The sequence below is a fragment of the Leptonychotes weddellii genome, chromosome 1 (genome assembly GCF_054177405.1).
Source record: "Leptonychotes weddellii isolate Sample4059 chromosome 1, ASM5417740v2, whole genome shotgun sequence".
NCBI lineage: Eukaryota > Metazoa > Chordata > Mammalia > Carnivora > Phocidae > Leptonychotes > Leptonychotes weddellii.
In genome coordinates, this window is record NC_138369.1 from 192,114,790 (window position 1) to 192,132,312 (window position 17,523).

The 17,523-nt window shown below is 44.4% G+C and overlaps 1 protein-coding gene across 4 annotated transcripts in view; it reads right to left on the reverse strand.

Moving 5' to 3' along the window:
• Positions 1–238: 238 nt before the first annotated feature.
• The window catches only part of MCM3AP (minichromosome maintenance complex component 3 associated protein), a 51,937-nt gene continuing 34,652 nt past the window's right edge, over positions 239–17,523 (reverse strand). For 2 of the 4 annotated variants that reach the window (XM_081800885.1, XM_081800874.1), the window contains exons 21-29: positions 16,130–16,283; positions 10,430–10,700; positions 10,127–10,224; positions 8,474–8,864; positions 7,106–7,363; positions 6,602–6,731; positions 4,789–4,992; positions 1,672–1,822; positions 239–526 (exon numbers count right to left, since the gene is read on the reverse strand). In XM_081800885.1, the coding sequence (XP_081657011.1) occupies positions 368–526; positions 1,672–1,822; positions 4,789–4,992; positions 6,602–6,731; positions 7,106–7,363; positions 8,474–8,864; positions 10,127–10,224; positions 10,430–10,700; positions 16,130–16,283 (1,816 nt within the window). In that variant the 3' untranslated portion in view covers positions 239–367. The remainder of the gene's footprint in view (positions 527–1,671; positions 1,823–4,788; positions 4,993–6,601; positions 6,732–7,105; positions 7,364–8,473; positions 8,865–10,126; positions 10,225–10,429; positions 10,701–16,129; positions 16,284–17,523) is intronic. The other 2 variants (XM_081800881.1, XM_081800891.1) reach the window with 1 other exon arrangement.

Consider the following 17,523-nt stretch of genomic DNA (forward strand, 5'->3'; position numbering starts at 1 on the left):
GGTGGGCCTGCAAGCACAGTTCCTGTGCTTTATTCGTCCCTGAATTAGTGATGTCTGGCACATCAGTGACTGCAACTTTGCTGTGACAGCAAATGACACACACAGAAATGTAAGCTGCAAACTCCCTCAGAGCGTATGTTGATGGGTGACAGTCTGAGGAGATGAAACATAAGAATATCAAAGACACTACCCAGGAGAAAAGAGCCTTTCATTCTGAAAACTAGAAAAGGCCTCAGTAGACATTCAAATGTTTATTTGCATGATTAATAATCACATTCCCAACAGTGCATCAAGCATCTGAGAATAACATTATTTTGAGTAAAAGCAAAAATCTTCTGGAGACCTTCCCTCTCTCATGTCCAGGAGCTCAAATGTCCACCATGTCCAGCAGTGCAGAGAGATGGAGCTCAGAGGCAACTTCCTCCTCCCTTGAACTCCGCATCAGCCTTTCCAGGTGCTTTAGCCGTTCGCTCATAGATGTGCCTGTTGCCTCTGACAACTGCAGCTGCTCCCCTGTCCTTTCATTCTATTTAAATAAAAAAGAACCTAAAAATAGTTTTGGGATATCCAGGAACCCAAATATACTCTCTTTAAGGGCAGTAGATCTGGCTCATGTTAGAAACTTCATCTGGGGCCTACTGGGCTCAACAAACACACCTCTTGGCACCTATCCTACATCCTTCCAGCCTCTTCTAGCATATACATATACAGCTGGTATCACCTGCACATAGAATGTTTCCTTCAGATTGTATCATCAGCAACTTTTAGTGTCAATTATTTTTATAAAATATCACTGTGGAGGGCTATGAGCTATTCCATCATATGACCTGTAATAGCAGCCAGACCCCTATCTTTGGATATCCAGTTTCCATTTTTTATGCAGTATGATTAACACTACAGTGAACAAAAAACAAGCAAACGAACAAAAAAACATTAATTTTTGTTACATATAGTAGTTTCTTTAGGGCAAAATGGTTAAGTCAAAGTGTGTAACTATTTTGAAGGTATCTGCCAAGCTGATAAATGTAAACAGTATGTCATCTTCATTTGCTTTTCTCCCCTATTGAAGGGCTTCCTAAAGCCAGTCCAGGAGCAGACCTTCTACCTGTCCAGCATTATGTATCTATGATGAAAACTATTTTTGCTTCTTATACCATTGAAGGAGGATGGGGAGGTAGAAAGACCTTGAACTTTGGAGCCAGTCAAGTGTGGCTTTGAAAAGCAGCTCGGCCACAGAGCAGCTGGACAATCCTGGGTGAGCCCCTGACATCTGTGATCTTATCTTCATTCATTAATTTTCCTCAGGGAAGGTTAATCCCAGAAAGGAAGCTCAGGGTGATGCCAAGGCTTGGACATGATGTGCACAAACAGAAGCCACTGTCATCCCCTTTGTTATTCTGCTCAGTGCCCTCACTGCGTGCCAGCGCAGTTACGGGTTTTGTTCGGTTCTTAAGCATATTTTAATTCCACTCTCCCTTCATTTGACAAGTAGAAACACAGAATTAGTTGGGCCTCTATAACACTGACAGATTAAGCTTAGGAAAATATCTTATTTAACCTGATAATTTATTGGTCATCACAACACCATAGGATGAATGGAGACATTACTTTTCCCAGCCATTCTCTCAGTCTTGAATTCTAATTCAAATGCCAAATGTACTCTCCTCCCACCTGAGGGCTAGTAGCGGTCACTGTCTTCATCACAGGTTCAATAGTTTGAGGCAGAGACACCAGAGTCCGAGGAAGGTAGAGGGGAAGGGACACTGAATCCGTAAACACTCCTGAGTCTGCAGACAACCACTGCTGAAGCTGATCTTCAAACCTAAAGCATTTGAGAATGAGGAAGAAAACATTTAACGATCATTCACTTTTCTCCTGTATATATTTTTAATTTTTTTTAAGATTTTAAGTAATCTCTACAACTAACATGGGACTTTAACTTACAACCCCAAGATCAAGAATCACATGTTTCACCGACTGAGCCAGCTAAGTGCTCCTACTTCTAATTTTTTAAAGCTTTGCTTTGTACTAAGGATAGAACAAAGTTATGACATCAACTGAGAAGTAGAATCATACTCTTAAAAATTTTAATCTTCTCTTTAATTTATAAGCCCAAATTAGATTTAATGGAAAAGGTGGCATTTATTCAAAAACTGCTTTTGCATGTTACTTAATATTACTCATAATTCTCTCATTTGGTTTATTTTCTCTGGCTTATTTTGGTGTGTGGGGTTTTTTTTTAAATATTTTATTTATTCATTTGACAGAGAGAGAGAGCACAAGCAGGGGAACGGCAGGCAGAGCAGGGAGAGGGAGAAGCAGGCTCCCCACCAAGCAGGGAGCCCAATGTGGGGCTCGATCCCAGGACCCGGGGATCATGACCCACGCCAAAGGCAGCCACCTAACCGACTGAGCCACCCAGGCACCCTTAATTTGGTGTTTATAAGTAATTCTTATCTCTCTTTTCTTTTTTTAAGATTTATTTATTTATTTTAGAGAGAGAACACGTAAGCGGGAGGGGCAGAGGGAGGAGAGAGAATCCCAAGGCGACTCCGCAATGAGCACAGAGCCCAATGTAGGGCTCAGTCCCACAACCCTGAGATCATGACCCAAGCCAAAATCAAGAATCAGATGGCTAGGTCCTGGAACCGAGCCCCACATCGGGCTCCCTGCTCAGCAGGAAGCCTGCTTCTCCCTCTCCCAATCCCCCTGCTTATGTTCCCTCTCTTGCTGTGTCTCTCTCTGTCAAATAAATAAATAAAATGTTAAAAAAAAAAAATCAGATGGCTAGCCAACTGTGCCATCCAGGCGCCCTGGTAATTCTTATCTCTTAATGGATTATCCAAATATATGGATTGATGGTTATAGTTAAAATTAACTCAAAATAATACCCCACTGCCACCTAACACACTTCAGAGCTGTTCACTCCATACACTAGTCTTTTCAAGAAAAACCATCTGATCCAACTGCTTAAATGAGACAGACCTAGGAAAATCTACTTTGGAAATCACGACACATTCATTCACTCTTCCAACACATATTTATCAAGCCCCCACCAAACACTAGGCACCATTCTAGGTACCAGGGTTATAGCACTGAAAGAAAACACACAAGGTCTGGCTGTAAGCAGCTTATACTTTACTGAGGGGAGAAAGACAGGAACACAAGGTAAGGGAAATGTGGTCTGAAGGTGAGAAAGACAAAGCAGAGATACGACCAGAAGGTTCGGGGGACGAGTAAGGAGGGCCTCCCTGAGAAGCAGACATTTGAGCAGAGACTGGACGTAGAGTGCAAGGTGAGCCACGGTATATCAGGAAGGTGGCTAAGGAGTTCAGGCAAAAGGAGCAGCAAACACAAAGGCCTGGCTGTGTGCTGCCTGGCATGCTGAAGGAGCAGAGAGGTCAGAAAGGAAATGGGATGCAGAGCATGTAGGGCCTGCCCACTTCATAAAGACTCTGCCTTTAATTGGAGAAGAAGCCACTGGAAGGTTATAAGCAAAGGAGTAACACGTGAAAGGCTCACAATGGGTCTGCCAAGACTACACCACAGCCCACTGCAAAAAATGGTCCAATTCTGAATATATTTTTAATAGAATAGGATTTATGGATGAACTGGATGTGGAGGGATAATTCCAAGACATTTGGCCAGGGCAGCTGGAAGGACAAAGCCCCATCAGCTGAGAAGACCATCGAAGGAGGAGCTGACTGGGGGAAAATTGGGAATTAGATTTGGGATGTTAGCATTGAGATGGCTATCACGCAACCTATAAATGACTAATGAAGACTTCAAGAAACCAGTTGGATATTCAAATCTGGACTTCAGAGAACTCAGGGGTTGAGATATAAATTTGGAGTTGTCAGAATATTGATGTTATTTAAAAATTCATGAACCGGATGCTTTCACTGGGGAGTGGGGATGCAGATGACACAAAAGATAGGTAGGAGTGCACAGGGATGAGGAAGAACCAGGAGAGTCCTAGGGGGAGTTGCCAGCTGGGCAGGAAAGGGACTCAGGGCCTCCTGGGAGTCAGGAGGGAGAGAACAAAGGTATGGAACACTGCCATGGTCAGTTCAGCTTTGTGCAGGCTGCAGTGACCCTGACCAGAGCAGACATGCGGGTAGAGAGGGGGTCAGGAGAGACTGAGAAAAGAGGACCACACTGTTTGAGGAGTTTACAGTCAAGGGAGCAGAAACTCAGGGATGGTCCCCAGTCTGGGTGCTGGGAGGGGGCGGGGAGGGGACACAACAGAGAGGGACGCTCACTGGAGTGTCCTGAGTGGGTGGGAGATGGAATCCCAGCCAAGGGGAGGGGCTACCCTTGGTGATAAGCTAGACCCAGGGAGGCTGCTGGGGGTGGGGGCTGGGTACGGACCACTTTGTAAAGTGCCTTCTTCCTGGTTCACTTAGTGAAACCATAACATGGTGGTGGGAGATACAGAGGAGGGTCTACAGTGTGGGACGATGCAACGGCACCCTCAGGCTTGCCGAGGGCAGAGAGCTGGTGCCAGCCAGACATTCAGCACTATCCACTGAAGACATTCCAGAAGCCAGCCACACTTTCTTCCCACCAGAAAACTTAGGACTGACTCTCAATAGTGAACAATAAGTGAAATGGCTTTCAAATAAGAAACAGTTTAAGACATACTAAGGCCCTGCCTCTGCCTTCAAAGAGCTTACACTTTACACGTCTGACTGGCCTTTTTTAAACAAAGTCACATCACTGGGATCCTTACTAATCCAGCACGAAGAAGCCTAAAGGATACAATAAACAGAAGGGAATGGACTTCACCTCTTGCTCTCCTCTTTCTCCAGCAGCAGACTCTGGGACAGACACTGGGCTAGCAGCTCCTGGGCAGAGGCTCGGCACATCAGATCTTGGGTGCTGGGAACCCGCCCCTCTGGGCCATGCTCCACATTCCTCTTCCCTTTCCGGTGCGTGTGTAGTAACGGAGCCGGAAACTTGTTTGCAGGATGAAAAGACTTTATCCCCAAACTGTAAGTACATGTTTTGAAATGGTTATGGTCAGGAAAGAGGGAGAAGGGGTTCCTCCAGCATCAGGAGTGTGGGTGTAGACACAGAGTCCCAGACCTTGCCTATTTCTGGCTTCCCTTGGGGTCAGGCTTGGGCACAGGGTCTTCTGCCTTATGGAAGAGGCTTCCCTTCTCTCCTGGGCAGCTCGGAGCTTCTCTCCTCCGAGTTTGGTTTCCCATCCCAGGGTTATCAACAAGGTCTCTATTTTCCCCTAATATTGGCAAGGTTCTTATTTTGACATTTAGCTCTTAAATCCATGTGTAAGTAATATTCACAAACAGTGAAAGAAAGAGTATCTACTGTTTTCTCCAAACAGATGCCAATGGCTATCCTCTTCTCACTGGTTGGCATGGTGCTTCGTCACATGTGGTTGTTTCTGGATTCCCTGATCTGATTAGTCTGCTGTAACTTTACTGTATGTTCTGCTATCAGGCACAGTAGACCCTCCTTGTTATTTTAATTCAAAATTTTCTCAGTAACTGCTACACATTTTCTCATACTGATGAATTTCAGAATTAACTTGTCAAGACCAGGAGTATAAATCCTTTTGGGTTTTTGATTAGAAATGCCCTGACTTTACGTTTGAGAACTGACATCTTCATAGTACTGCATTTTCCCATCAACAAAGCTAGCCCGTCCCTCATTGATTCAGGTTTTCTTTGCACCTTCAGGGCCCCGAGAGTCCCCTTCACAGGGGTTTAAGGCCTTTCCTGGGTAAGTTTATGTCCATATGTTAAGGGTTTGTTGCTGCTGTGAATGACAATTTTTGTACGCTGCAGGCCCATCTGTCTGATCACCTTGCTGAACTCTGAAGGTCGTTTAACTTCTAAGGACATAACTACTGATTTTCCTGAACTGACAGTTTTACTGTGTGGAAATGGCAGTTCCTCCTACCTTTTAATATTTACGCCATCTTATCTGTGTCCCTGAACTGGGCAGCATTTCCAGGACAACAGTGAACAAGTGATGTCAGGGGCAGCTCAGGCTGGTTCTGACATGTTTCTAATGTCTTAGCAAGAAGATTTTTTTTTTTTGGTAGTTTTATGGTAGAAAGCCTTATCAAGCTAAGGAATTTTTTTACCCAAGTTTGATAAGAAATTTAGGAATGAGTATAAATTGGGGTGGAAGGGTATAAACTTTAAGAAAAGCATTTAAATAATTTACTGAAATGATCACTGTTTTTATGCTATGATAGCGAATTACATGAGTCGATTTCTGTTGACATGATTTATCCTGGAATAAAGCCTACTGTGAATTTTTTGATGTACTAAAAGATTATATGTGCTAACACGTTTTATTCAGTACTTTTAAACCAGGTTTGTAAGTCAGATGAGATGTCAGCTTTCTTTTGTCTACACTCTCCTGGCTATGTTATGATTTCAGGGTCAGGCCTATCTGATAAATAACATGCTTGCATGAGAATGATCTGTTCCTCGAGTACTTTTCAGAACATACACACAGTGGGCTAGAATCTGTGTGTAGAACATTCATGTTCCATGTACTCTGGAGAATAAGTCAGTTTGCTCTGCTGGTTGTCGGGACAGAAATATATAATGGACACAGATCTCACCGCTCCTGACTCAGATGTAGCTCCTTATGTGTCTGCATTCTGGCTTGTTCCCATGACAAAGGAACATCATATTTTTTCAAATGGTTTTTAAAAAAATATACACATATCTGACCATCTTCACTCAGAGCCTCTGAAAAGACAATACAAAAAACAAATGAGAAAAGAATATCAAAAGAGCAACAAGTGACTGCTTGAAATCTGCTTAAATACACCGATTTAAGGACAAGTCCTACTGATTAATTAAAGTCACACAATTATGTTACTCCCATGCCCCAAATATGCCCCAACGTCCATGGGTCATTTAAGGTTCAGACAGGCTCATGTCTAGACTGTGGCATGGCCAGTATAACTACTCAGAGTCACCAAAATCTAACTTAGAGCCAGCCTAAGGGCCCATTTCAGGGAGGTAGGTCTAGGTTCTCCTGGAACATTCCTAGCTCCTCCCAATGTTTACAGTCACCTGGAAGTCACTGAGGTGACCACACAGCACCGAGTACTAACTACCTGATGTGACGGGAAGCCTGGGGGGCGTCCAGTCCCTCAGCTTGTGGTTGATGCACAAAGCAATGACATCGTCCCATGGGATCTCAGCAACTGAGGGCCCTGTCCCCTGGCCCAGGGAATGGCTTTTGCTCTTCCACCTGCGGTAGGTTCTGCAGAGCAGGTTTTCCACCTGGGACTGGAGAACAGGCTGCGTCTGGCGAGAGCTGGGGATCTGGGAGGCATACTGGACGACCATGGAGCACACAGGGAGCCAGGGCGCTGGAGAGAAAGCACCTCCTCAGTTACAAGGTTTGGCCAAAGCATAGGCATATACTACACAAAATGTTCTCACTACATTTTCTTAGAAAAAGACAACTGTGTATTTGAGAAGTTTGCTTTTGAATTTGAAAATAACAGAACCACAGCTGCTGAGGGAGGGAAGAACATCTCCTTCCCTATGTCCCAGTAAGAGGTGCAGGCACCCTGGACAAAATACACAACAAAGAGTCCACCTTAGAGGCTCTGACTATCCAGGCCTGTGGTTGCACCAGAAATCTGTATTTTAACCAGCAACCAGGTGGCTCTGGTAGAGGAAGTCTGGGCTTCTCTTGGGGAAACCTGCACTAGCTCACAGCACAGAGGATTTATGCTGTGTGATTCCCTTCCCTTTGGGTTTCTTCAGTAACAAGCATTGGTTGGACCTACTGAAGACCACACCCCGAAGTTTAGAAGGGCACCTGAGGCCTCTGTTCCACAAGGCCCAAAGGAGAGTGGTCCTGCCACATAAGTAGCAAACAGCCTCATTCCCTCCTACCAGTGTCAACAAGGGAAGAGACAACCTCCCTGCCCAGCCCAGGGGACCTATAAAGTCTCATCAGAACAACCTCACCTGGACACAACCAGAGTCACAGAACAGAAGCTTCTTTGACAAAGAAGGAACACTAGCGGTAAAGCAGCACTGTGTGGCATGGCCCCAGCAGAGCCAGCAGCATGGGCAGGGCTACCTGGTCCCCATGCTCTTTGCCCCCACACCCTGTGGCAAAGGCAGGACAGAACCTGCTGTCAATTCAAAAACCACAGGCCTTGGGTTAAGCATTCCTCCCGACATCACTCACCACCTTCTTCCTTGGGCTGTGCAGACACCCACAGACTGCTCTCTTGGTGGTAAAGAGCCAACAGCCCCCCCATACAGAGAGCCCCAGCCCTATCTGACTCCTGAACCGAAAGGCAGGTGCAAGCAGGTACGGTGTGGGAACGGGGAAGGAGGATACACAAACCTCACACTAGTGCCCAATACCTGCCAGACTGTCAGTACAGTAAGAAAGAAAACAGGAGGCTTGGCTGTCCCACATTCCTCCCCAGCCAGGACCCCTCAGCATGAGCACGCACCCCCCAGGGGTGGAAGGTCCATCTGTGGAAGCTGGAAGCTGAGCACAGCCTGCCTCAGCCAGGCCAGGTGCTCCGGGGCGTTCCAATGAAGGTGAGGAAGCAGGCAGCTGCCCCCCGCCTCAGCAAACTCAGTGACAGGCCAGGACAGGTCGCACAGCTGTTCAGAGGACACCAGGGAGGCGAGGAAGTGCAGCACACTGTTGAACAGCTCGATGATGGCTCCAGGCTCCTGTGAGGCCAGGCCGCCCTGCCGCCTCTCTCTTCTGTCATGGAAAAACCGGCCACTAAACTCACGACCAACCCCATCTTCCACATACTGAACGAGGGTCTGGCAGCAAAGGTCAAGGGAACAGGGGCAGTGAGAGACCAGCCACTGCACGGCCTGTGAAACCTGAGACACAAAGACAGTCAGAAGAGACTTGGTTAAACAATTCACCCTGTTTTCCAGAAAGAGCTTCCTGAAAGTGCTCCTCCCACAGCAGGTGCCACGGCGAGCACCACCTTATCAACCACACCAGGAAGCAGGCAGAAACTTCCACTGTAGTTGAGTTCGGCCTCCTAAGCCTCCCAGGGAGGGGCTCCAGGTCCCATCCTACCCCGAGGAATGCAGCCTGCAGGATCACCCCTGAAAGTGCTCTGGCCCGAGGGAAACCAGTCCTGAACATCGTCTTCACCATGCACAGAAAGGGAAGCCATGTCTCCCCATGCTTAGGCCTAACGTCTCACCGCACACCCACATGCTCTCACACCCTTACATCTTCCTTCCTGCAGTTACTTTCACTGTAATTCCCAGCACTTCTTTCCCTAAATGGAACTGTTACAACAAAACCTCTAAAGAAATTTACATAAACAATTTAATTGGTTGTAGACAGCAAGACTGTGGGGGCAGATTTTATCTTTTATTTTGATTTCTGCTTATATTTTTTGAAAGCTGCCTGACAAAACATAAAGTTAAAAACCCAAGCAGTGATATGTGGAGTTTAAGAAACAAAACAGAAGATCATAGAAGAGAGGAAAAATAAAAACAAGACAAAATCAGAGCGGGAGACAAACCGTAAGACACTCTTAAGCATAGAAAACAAACGGGGGTTGTTGGAGGGGGGAGGGGTGGTGGGAGGGGGTAACTGGGTGATGGGCATTAAGGAGGGCATGTGATGTAATATGCACCAGGTATTATATAAGACTGATGAATCACTGACAACCTACTCGGAAACCAATAATATAATACGTTATACGTTCACTGAATTTACATAAAATAAATTAATTTTTTAAAAAATCCAAGCAGTAATATACATTACACTTACTTTTTTTTTATTGTTATGTTAGTCACCATACAGTACATCATTAGTTTTTGATGTAGTGTTCCACGATTCATTCTTCTCGTATAACACCCAGTGCTCCATGCAGTATGTGCCCTCCTTAATACCCATCACCGGGCTAACCCATCCCCCTCCCCCCTCCCCTCTAAAACCCTCAGTTTGTTTCTCAGAGTCCATAGTCTCTCATGGTTCATCTCTCCCTCCGATTTCCCCCCCTTCATTTTTCCCTTCCTGCTATCTTCTTTTTTTTGTATTATTTGTACATTTATTAAGACAGAACAAAAGGGGACAACTGAAGTGTCTTACTGGGCCTTTAAAAATGATGAAGACTTACCTTAGTTGTACCTTGTAAGTCATTAACGGAATCAGGGATCTCAATAACGGTATAATCTGAAATCAGCTTAGCTGAAACCAAATCCTGCAGCATCAGACCTTTGACAGAAACAAATGGAGGTCACCTATCTTCTGCTCTCAGTGTGCAGACAAACACATCTCACTGCACTGACCCCACCCAGCCCTGCTCCTAGTCACCACTGTCCCTTGACCCCCTACACCACATTGCCAACACTTCCTCAGACCAGGGGCTCGACCCATTTATTAAACATGTGGGTTCATCAACGAAATTGCCTTCACAAACCATCTTCCACTTCCTTCTCCATGGCGTCCCCTCCTGGGCTAGGTACAAGGACCACAAGTGGAAGCGCAGGCTGGAAGGGCTTGGCCTGAAGGAGCTGCTTGATCTGTAGCAACGCAGACAGCCAGTACACGTCCTCCTCCGCCATGTCCTCGCTCTCCACTTTGGGGGGAAGCAGCAGCATGAGCCCACTGGCTCCCAGGAGCTCCTTCTGTGTCTCCACGGCATCAAGGGCACAGTCGCTAAGGGCACCGTGAGCCACCTGGAACAACATCTAGACCATCAGGAGGGACACACCAGAGGACAAATCAGCAGAGACTGTGAGCCCCAGAGCAAGTGCGACCAAATGCTCACTGCTCTCTGGGCTGCCCTCCCTCCAGGAGACTGTACATTAGTGCAAGAAATAACCAGGTCAACAGATAATTCAGCCTCTAGATAGAACTGTGTTTGAAGATGTTACTTTAATCTGAACAATTACCCTTAAACAGGTATAAAAACAGGTAAGCCCAAAAAACAAACCAACCAGGTACGCCCATAACAACAGAAGGCGGTAAAGGCAAACCAGCAGCAGCCAAGGGATTCTGATCAGTTTCTAGAAAGCATCATGCAGATGGGAACAACCACCTGATTAAGGAAGCAGAGGAAGCTAGTCCTGAAGGGCTAGAGATACTGGTATGGAAGGAACCAGACCAGCTGAGCCTGCAAAAGCCCTAAGCACTCAGACCCAGTGGCACCAAGAGCCAGAGGTGAGGTTCAGGACCACATGGACAAGTCACACACACAGCAGTGGCCCTACAGGTCATCCAGCCCCCTGCGCAGGCAGCCTCGAAGTGCATCCTGCCCCCTGGGCAGGCATCCTATCCTGAGAGGATGCAGGCATAGTGGAGGGGACTCAGCATTAGCCACTCCCTACTTGTCCCAAGAGGAAGAGACAAGATGGATCCTTTCCAAAGAAACCAAACAATGCAAGAGATACCAGGTCCTGACATTTGGCGGTATCCCCCAAAAAAGGTGGCCTTGCTATTCAGTTACCCTCTACCCCCCCAAACACAGAGCTTATGACCAGCCTTTTAGGGCCCATTCAGGTATGGGCAGCCTCAGATAAGGTGTCTGAGGAGAGCCTCCAACATAAAAGGGGAGGCTAGAATAACAGAGAAAAGGAAATCCAAAGGAAACAGATAATGCATGGGACATAAGAAAACTCAGACCTCAAAAATCCTGATTTCCTCTGACGATGCATCCAAAAATAGTCACAAAATGACATGATAAAGTCAAATAAGGATAAGAACAAGGAAATGAAATGATATGTATAGAATAAAAAACTCAACAGAACATGTGGAATATAAAGTCAATGAATCTCCCAGAGCACACTATTTAAAAACAAGACAGAAAATAGAGTAGGAAGGATAAGAAGTTCAGAGGATTAATTGATGAGATCCAACACCTGTTTCATAGGAGTTCAAGAGAGAACAGAAAAAAAGAGAAGGAAAACAGGTGGCACTGAGATGCAAGAACATCCCACAAGTGGAACAGTCGTCTCCAGCCCACAAGGACCTGCCAAGCCCAGCACAGTGAGCACAGAAGTCAGCACCAGGCATACCCAAGGGGACTTTCAGAACCCCAGGGACAGAGAGCAGGCTTCTAGAGAAAAACAAAACCAGGTCACAGAGAAAAGAACAGGAATCACCTTAGACATCTCAGCAGCAACTCTGGATGCCAGGTGACCATGGAGCAAAACTGGAAGGAAAAACCAACTCACACTTCTACAAACCTCGATAAACCATAAAGCAAATATGAGGGTAAACACATGTTCAGAGAGTCAAGGAATAAGGAAATTCTATTCCCACAGATCCTTTCTTTGGAAGAAACTGGAACATGCACCCCACCAAACAGGAAACTAAACCAAGAAAAAACATAGCTGCTGCTGTCAATGGCAGGACCAAATAAGCACTTGGTAGGAGGCAGGTGTGGTCCTAAGAACTCTACAGGTATTAACTCACTTGACCCGCAAGGGCACCTGTGTGTGGTGCCACCATCTGGTAGCTGTGTGGCCTGGGGCAATTTATTCTAACTTCTCGGAGCTTCAGTTTGTTCTTAGGTAAAAGAGGGATCATAAGATCTCACTCACATGTGGAATTTACAAAACAAAACAAATGAGCAAAGAAAAAAAAAAAAAAGAGACAAACCAAGAAACAGACTTAACCACAGAGAACAAACTGATGGTCACCAGAGGAGAGATGGGTGAAACAGGTGATGGGGGTTAAGGAGTGCAATTGTCATGATGAAATAAATACATAAATAACATAACATAAAGTAAAATAAAATAAAATAGATATAAGCCAGCAGGAGCGGGAAAGGGGAGAATGACAGTCATAATTTGGATTATCAACCAGGGAGGAGGCGTGCTCAATACTCCCCCCACACACACAGCTTCCTTTTCCCACTGGGACATTAGCTCCTGAGAATGGGGATTTGTGTTGCTGTCTGCTATATGCCCAGCACTTGGAATAATGCTTGAGACAGAGAAGTCACTCAACAAATACTTGTGAAATGCATACCTGAGTGAATGGATGAGGAATGCAGCGCGACTTCTGAAGGAGAGAGGCTTTCTCTCCAGGAGGTACAAGCCAGTCCGAGATTAATTAAAAACCGAAACAAACAAACAAACAAAGCAAAAATTGGGGAAGGGGAGGAAATGAACAAAATGAAAATCAGGAAAGCTCAGAGAGCAGAGACCCTGTTGGTGTTATACAAATAAACAATATAAAATATTAAAAAAAAAAAAAGGCTCCTAAGAGTACTCATTCATATGCAAGTAACTTGCCCAAGGTCAGAGTCAGCAGGGGAAGGAGCAGGACCATGCTACTGTATGGAGACCAGAGTGGCAGCCACACTCTGGGACACAAGGTCAGCCCAGAGGGGAGCAAGAGGATGGCACTTTCTCAAAGGTGAAGGGATAAGGTGAAGTGACAGAGCATCTGGAAACCCCTACTAAGATGTATGTAGCCAACATGGTGGCATATTTGGGTAAAAAATAATGAAAGATACAGAGAAAACTACATTAAGTGAGAAAATAAGGCAACTATTACTTGCAAAAAAAAAAGAAATGTAGTCACAGAACACTTGCTGGTTCTGGGGCAAATAGCAGTCACACAGCCATCAAAATGTGACCCCACTCACTGAGGTAAGATGAAGTGATGATGTAGCCACCCTGGGAACTGGGGAAGGCTGGGTAGGACCATGATGTAAGAGTTCACTCCTCACCTAGCATGGGGTGCAGCCATGAAGACACTCCCACAATCCCACCTTCTAGTGCCCACGCCCTTGCACGATCCCCTGCCCTGACTCACTTTTAACAGACAGAATCAGACAAAAGTGACGGGATGTCACTTCTGTAATTAGGTTACAGAGAGACTGCCATCTTGCCCAGCTGATGTTATAAGCTGCCCTATGGAGAGGCCCCAGACACAGCCTGCAAGGAATTAATCCTGCCAACAACCATGAGAGTGAGCTTTGAAGTGGATCTTCCCTCAGTCAAGCTTTCAGATGAGACCAGAGCTTTGGCTTACATGTTGATTTCCACCTTGTGAGAAACCCTGAGCTAGAGGACCCAACTAAACCACAACCTGCACTTCTGACCCACAGAAGCTATGAGATAATAAATGTTTGCTATTTTAAGCTGCTAAGTTTGGGGGTAATTTGTTGTACAGCAAAAGATATATTTTAACGGGAAGTCAGTGAAGAACATCTCAAGTAGAGAAGTTGAGAAAGAGCAACATAAGCATGCGATTTGGAAACACAACAGAAATCAAGCCCTAGGAATAGGGGCTACGAGAGGGGAAAGGGCTGCTATGTCTCATTATAAATCATGAGATGTTATCTGACTTTTTAACTACATGCAAGTATTGCTTTGATTAAAAGACTTAAGAATAAAGGCAAGAGGAACAACCAATTGTCCAATTGGTGAAATCTGACTTTATGGTCATAGGAAAAAAGGGAAGAACATGAACCAAGACATGACTGTTACCCCTAAATGGTGAGAGAATAAATGGCTCTTATTATCTTTGTGCTTCCTCTATATTTCCTTATATTTCTAAACTTCATACATGTATTACTTTTACATTTAGAAAATAAAATAAATAGTATTAAAATGGAAAAACATGGGCGCCTGGCTGGCTCAGTCAGAAGAGCATGGGACGGACTCTTGATCTCAGGGTCATGAGTTAGAGCCTCACATTGGGTACAGAGTTTACTTAAATAAATAAATAAATAATAAACAAATAAATAAATTAAAAAAAATAAAATAAAATGGAAAAACAAAATAAACAAAAACCCTATAACCAAACTACAATTTGAAGAAGTTCCAATTTGAAGAGGGAACATGGACTAGAGTATCACTCGCACATGAGCAGAGTGTGGCACAAAGGTGACCTTCTTAGGAAGAGGAGAGGTCTAGGCACAGTAGGCCACGTCAGGACACACAGGAGAGAGTGGATTCTCGCTGAGCCCCCATCTGAGCGTGCAGCCCAGCTAGCCCTCATGAGACCTTGGAGCAGAGTCATGACCACATTACAGAAGGCACCACAATGAGGCTCAAAGAGCTGGCCAGAGCAGCAGCGATCAACCCCAGAAGCCCACACTTTCTGCCCTGCACTGCTATATTCCAAGCAAATAAAATACACATCTGGGTTTATCTGAACACATACACTAATACCACTAATACCTAAGATCTATTTATGTAGGCTTAAAGCTAATGAGGAAACAGGTTCTCACTAAACAAGAATCTCTCAGGTGATGGCTGCCAGAGGGGAGGGAGTGGAGGCAGGGCAAAATGGAGGAGAGTGGGAGTTACGAGCTCCCAGTCATGGAATGAATAATGGGGATAAAGGGTGCAGAACAGAGAACAGAGTCAATGCTTTTGTAACAGCGTTGTATGGTGACAGTAAAGATACTGTGGTGAGCACACTGTAACATACAGACTTACGGAATCATTATGCTGTACACCTGAAGTAAATGTTAACATTGTGTATCAGCTCTACTTCAATAAAAACAAAATAAAATTTAAAAAAAAATCTCTCAGGGAACCAGTTAACATCTGCACTATACAAACCCCTATAAAGAACAAAATTAGAACTTATAATCAAAAACTGAGGACAACCTGAATATAAAATAAAACCAACTGACCTGAAATGCCCAGTACTGCACTTCTGCAGTAGCTGGGACCAAGTTTAGTGAACACTGCATAGGATTAAAAACCATAAAACTGATGTATCAGGAAGCTATTATCATAAAGGTGTCAGCTACTGGCAAACCACACGACATAACAGGCATCGCACTGTTGTGCAATGCTCTCTCATCCCTCTTGGGTTAATTACCAGAGGCGCACGGAGTCCAGGGCTCCTGAATTATGTGAATCTGTGCAGGATGGTTCTGAGTTTTCACCAAGTTCTCAAAGAGGTCTGTGACCTGAAATAACCGGTTAAGGCTCGCTGCACTCCTGAGAATCTATAGCTTGGTATGTCACACCAAGAGGGTGATCCATGGGATGTCATGAGGACTCAGGGAGGAACAGACTTGACACAGGCTTCTGAGCCTCCTACACTCCTTCAAAACCACTTCAAGGCACTTATAGGATTCCAATTATGTCTGGGAATGAGTGAAATAAGAAAATCACAGAAGTAAATACACGGGATTCTCACCCACCTTTATACACACATTGACAGCGACAGTCTGATCCCCTTTGCTGCTGAGTGCGTGAAACAGAGCGAGCGTCTGAATGCCCCCAGCTTCACTGCTCATGTCGCCCACTGAGCCATCACCTCCCATGAACTTGACTTGTAACCAGTTTGCTAAAATTCTGTGAATAAAAGAAAATAACACTTCAAAAAGAGTCTACTTCTAAATGTAAACTGTAAAGATTTTTAGGAAAAGTAAGGAAGAGAAATACTATAGAGATGTAGGTTCACAGACATCAACTCTTACTGTAAAGTTGAGCTGGACAAAATAGGCTGTGATTTTAAACTGGAGCTAGGAACTCTACAGGGGCAACAGGAGAGGGCACTCATGAACCTGGTCCATTGCAGTGTGATTTAAAATTCTGAAGCACTAAGAAGACTGTGACCAATAGAAAAGGTCCTTAAGAGTTTGAAATACAGTTGACCCTTGAACAACACATGTTTGAACTGTGTGGGTCCAGTTATATGCAGATGTTTTTTAATAATGACAGTACAGTACTATAAATGTATTTTCCTTATGATTTTAAACATTTTCTTAACATTTTCTCTAGCTTTATTATAAGAATATAGTATATAATAGAAATACAAAATAGATGTTGACTCTTTATGTTAGGCTTCTGGTCAACAGTAGGCTATTAAGTTCTGGAGGAGTCAAAAGTTATATTCAGATTTCCAACTGTGTAGGGGGGATTGACCTCCCTAAAAGCCGTGTTATTTAAGGATCAACTATACACATGTTTTACAGAATCAAATTTCATGCCTGAGCTCTTAAGGATATAGTGATGTGTATTTCTTAGTGAATAAACTTATTAGCGAATCAGAAGACAGCTATTTTGTTCTAAGAAATGAATCCTCATTTAAATACTTTTAAAATACCACAACTCTCTTCTTTGCTCAGCTGTCTTACAAGCTTTATGACTTTTTCCTTAGCTTGCATGTGTTTCAATAGTTACCTGCTAAAAAACGAAAGTATTCAGAAAATTTAGTAACCCTCAAACACTGCTAACAAGAATGGAAAATGGTGCAGCCACTGTGGAAGACAGTTTGGGAATTCTTCAAAGACTTTCAAACATAAAGTTACCTCACAACCTAGCAATTCCACTCCTAGGTATATAACAAACAGAATTGCAAACATCTGTACACACAGACACGTATACATGAATGTTCACAGAATTATTCCTAATAACCAGAGTGGAAACAACCCAAATGCCCATCAACTGATGAACAGATAAATAACATGTGTTATATTCATGCAGTGGAATATTATTCAGCCACAAAAAAAGAATGAAAGACTGATATCTGCTACAAGAGAAAACCCAGAAAACATGACGGCTAAGTGAAAGGTGCCAGTCATAAGCCTAC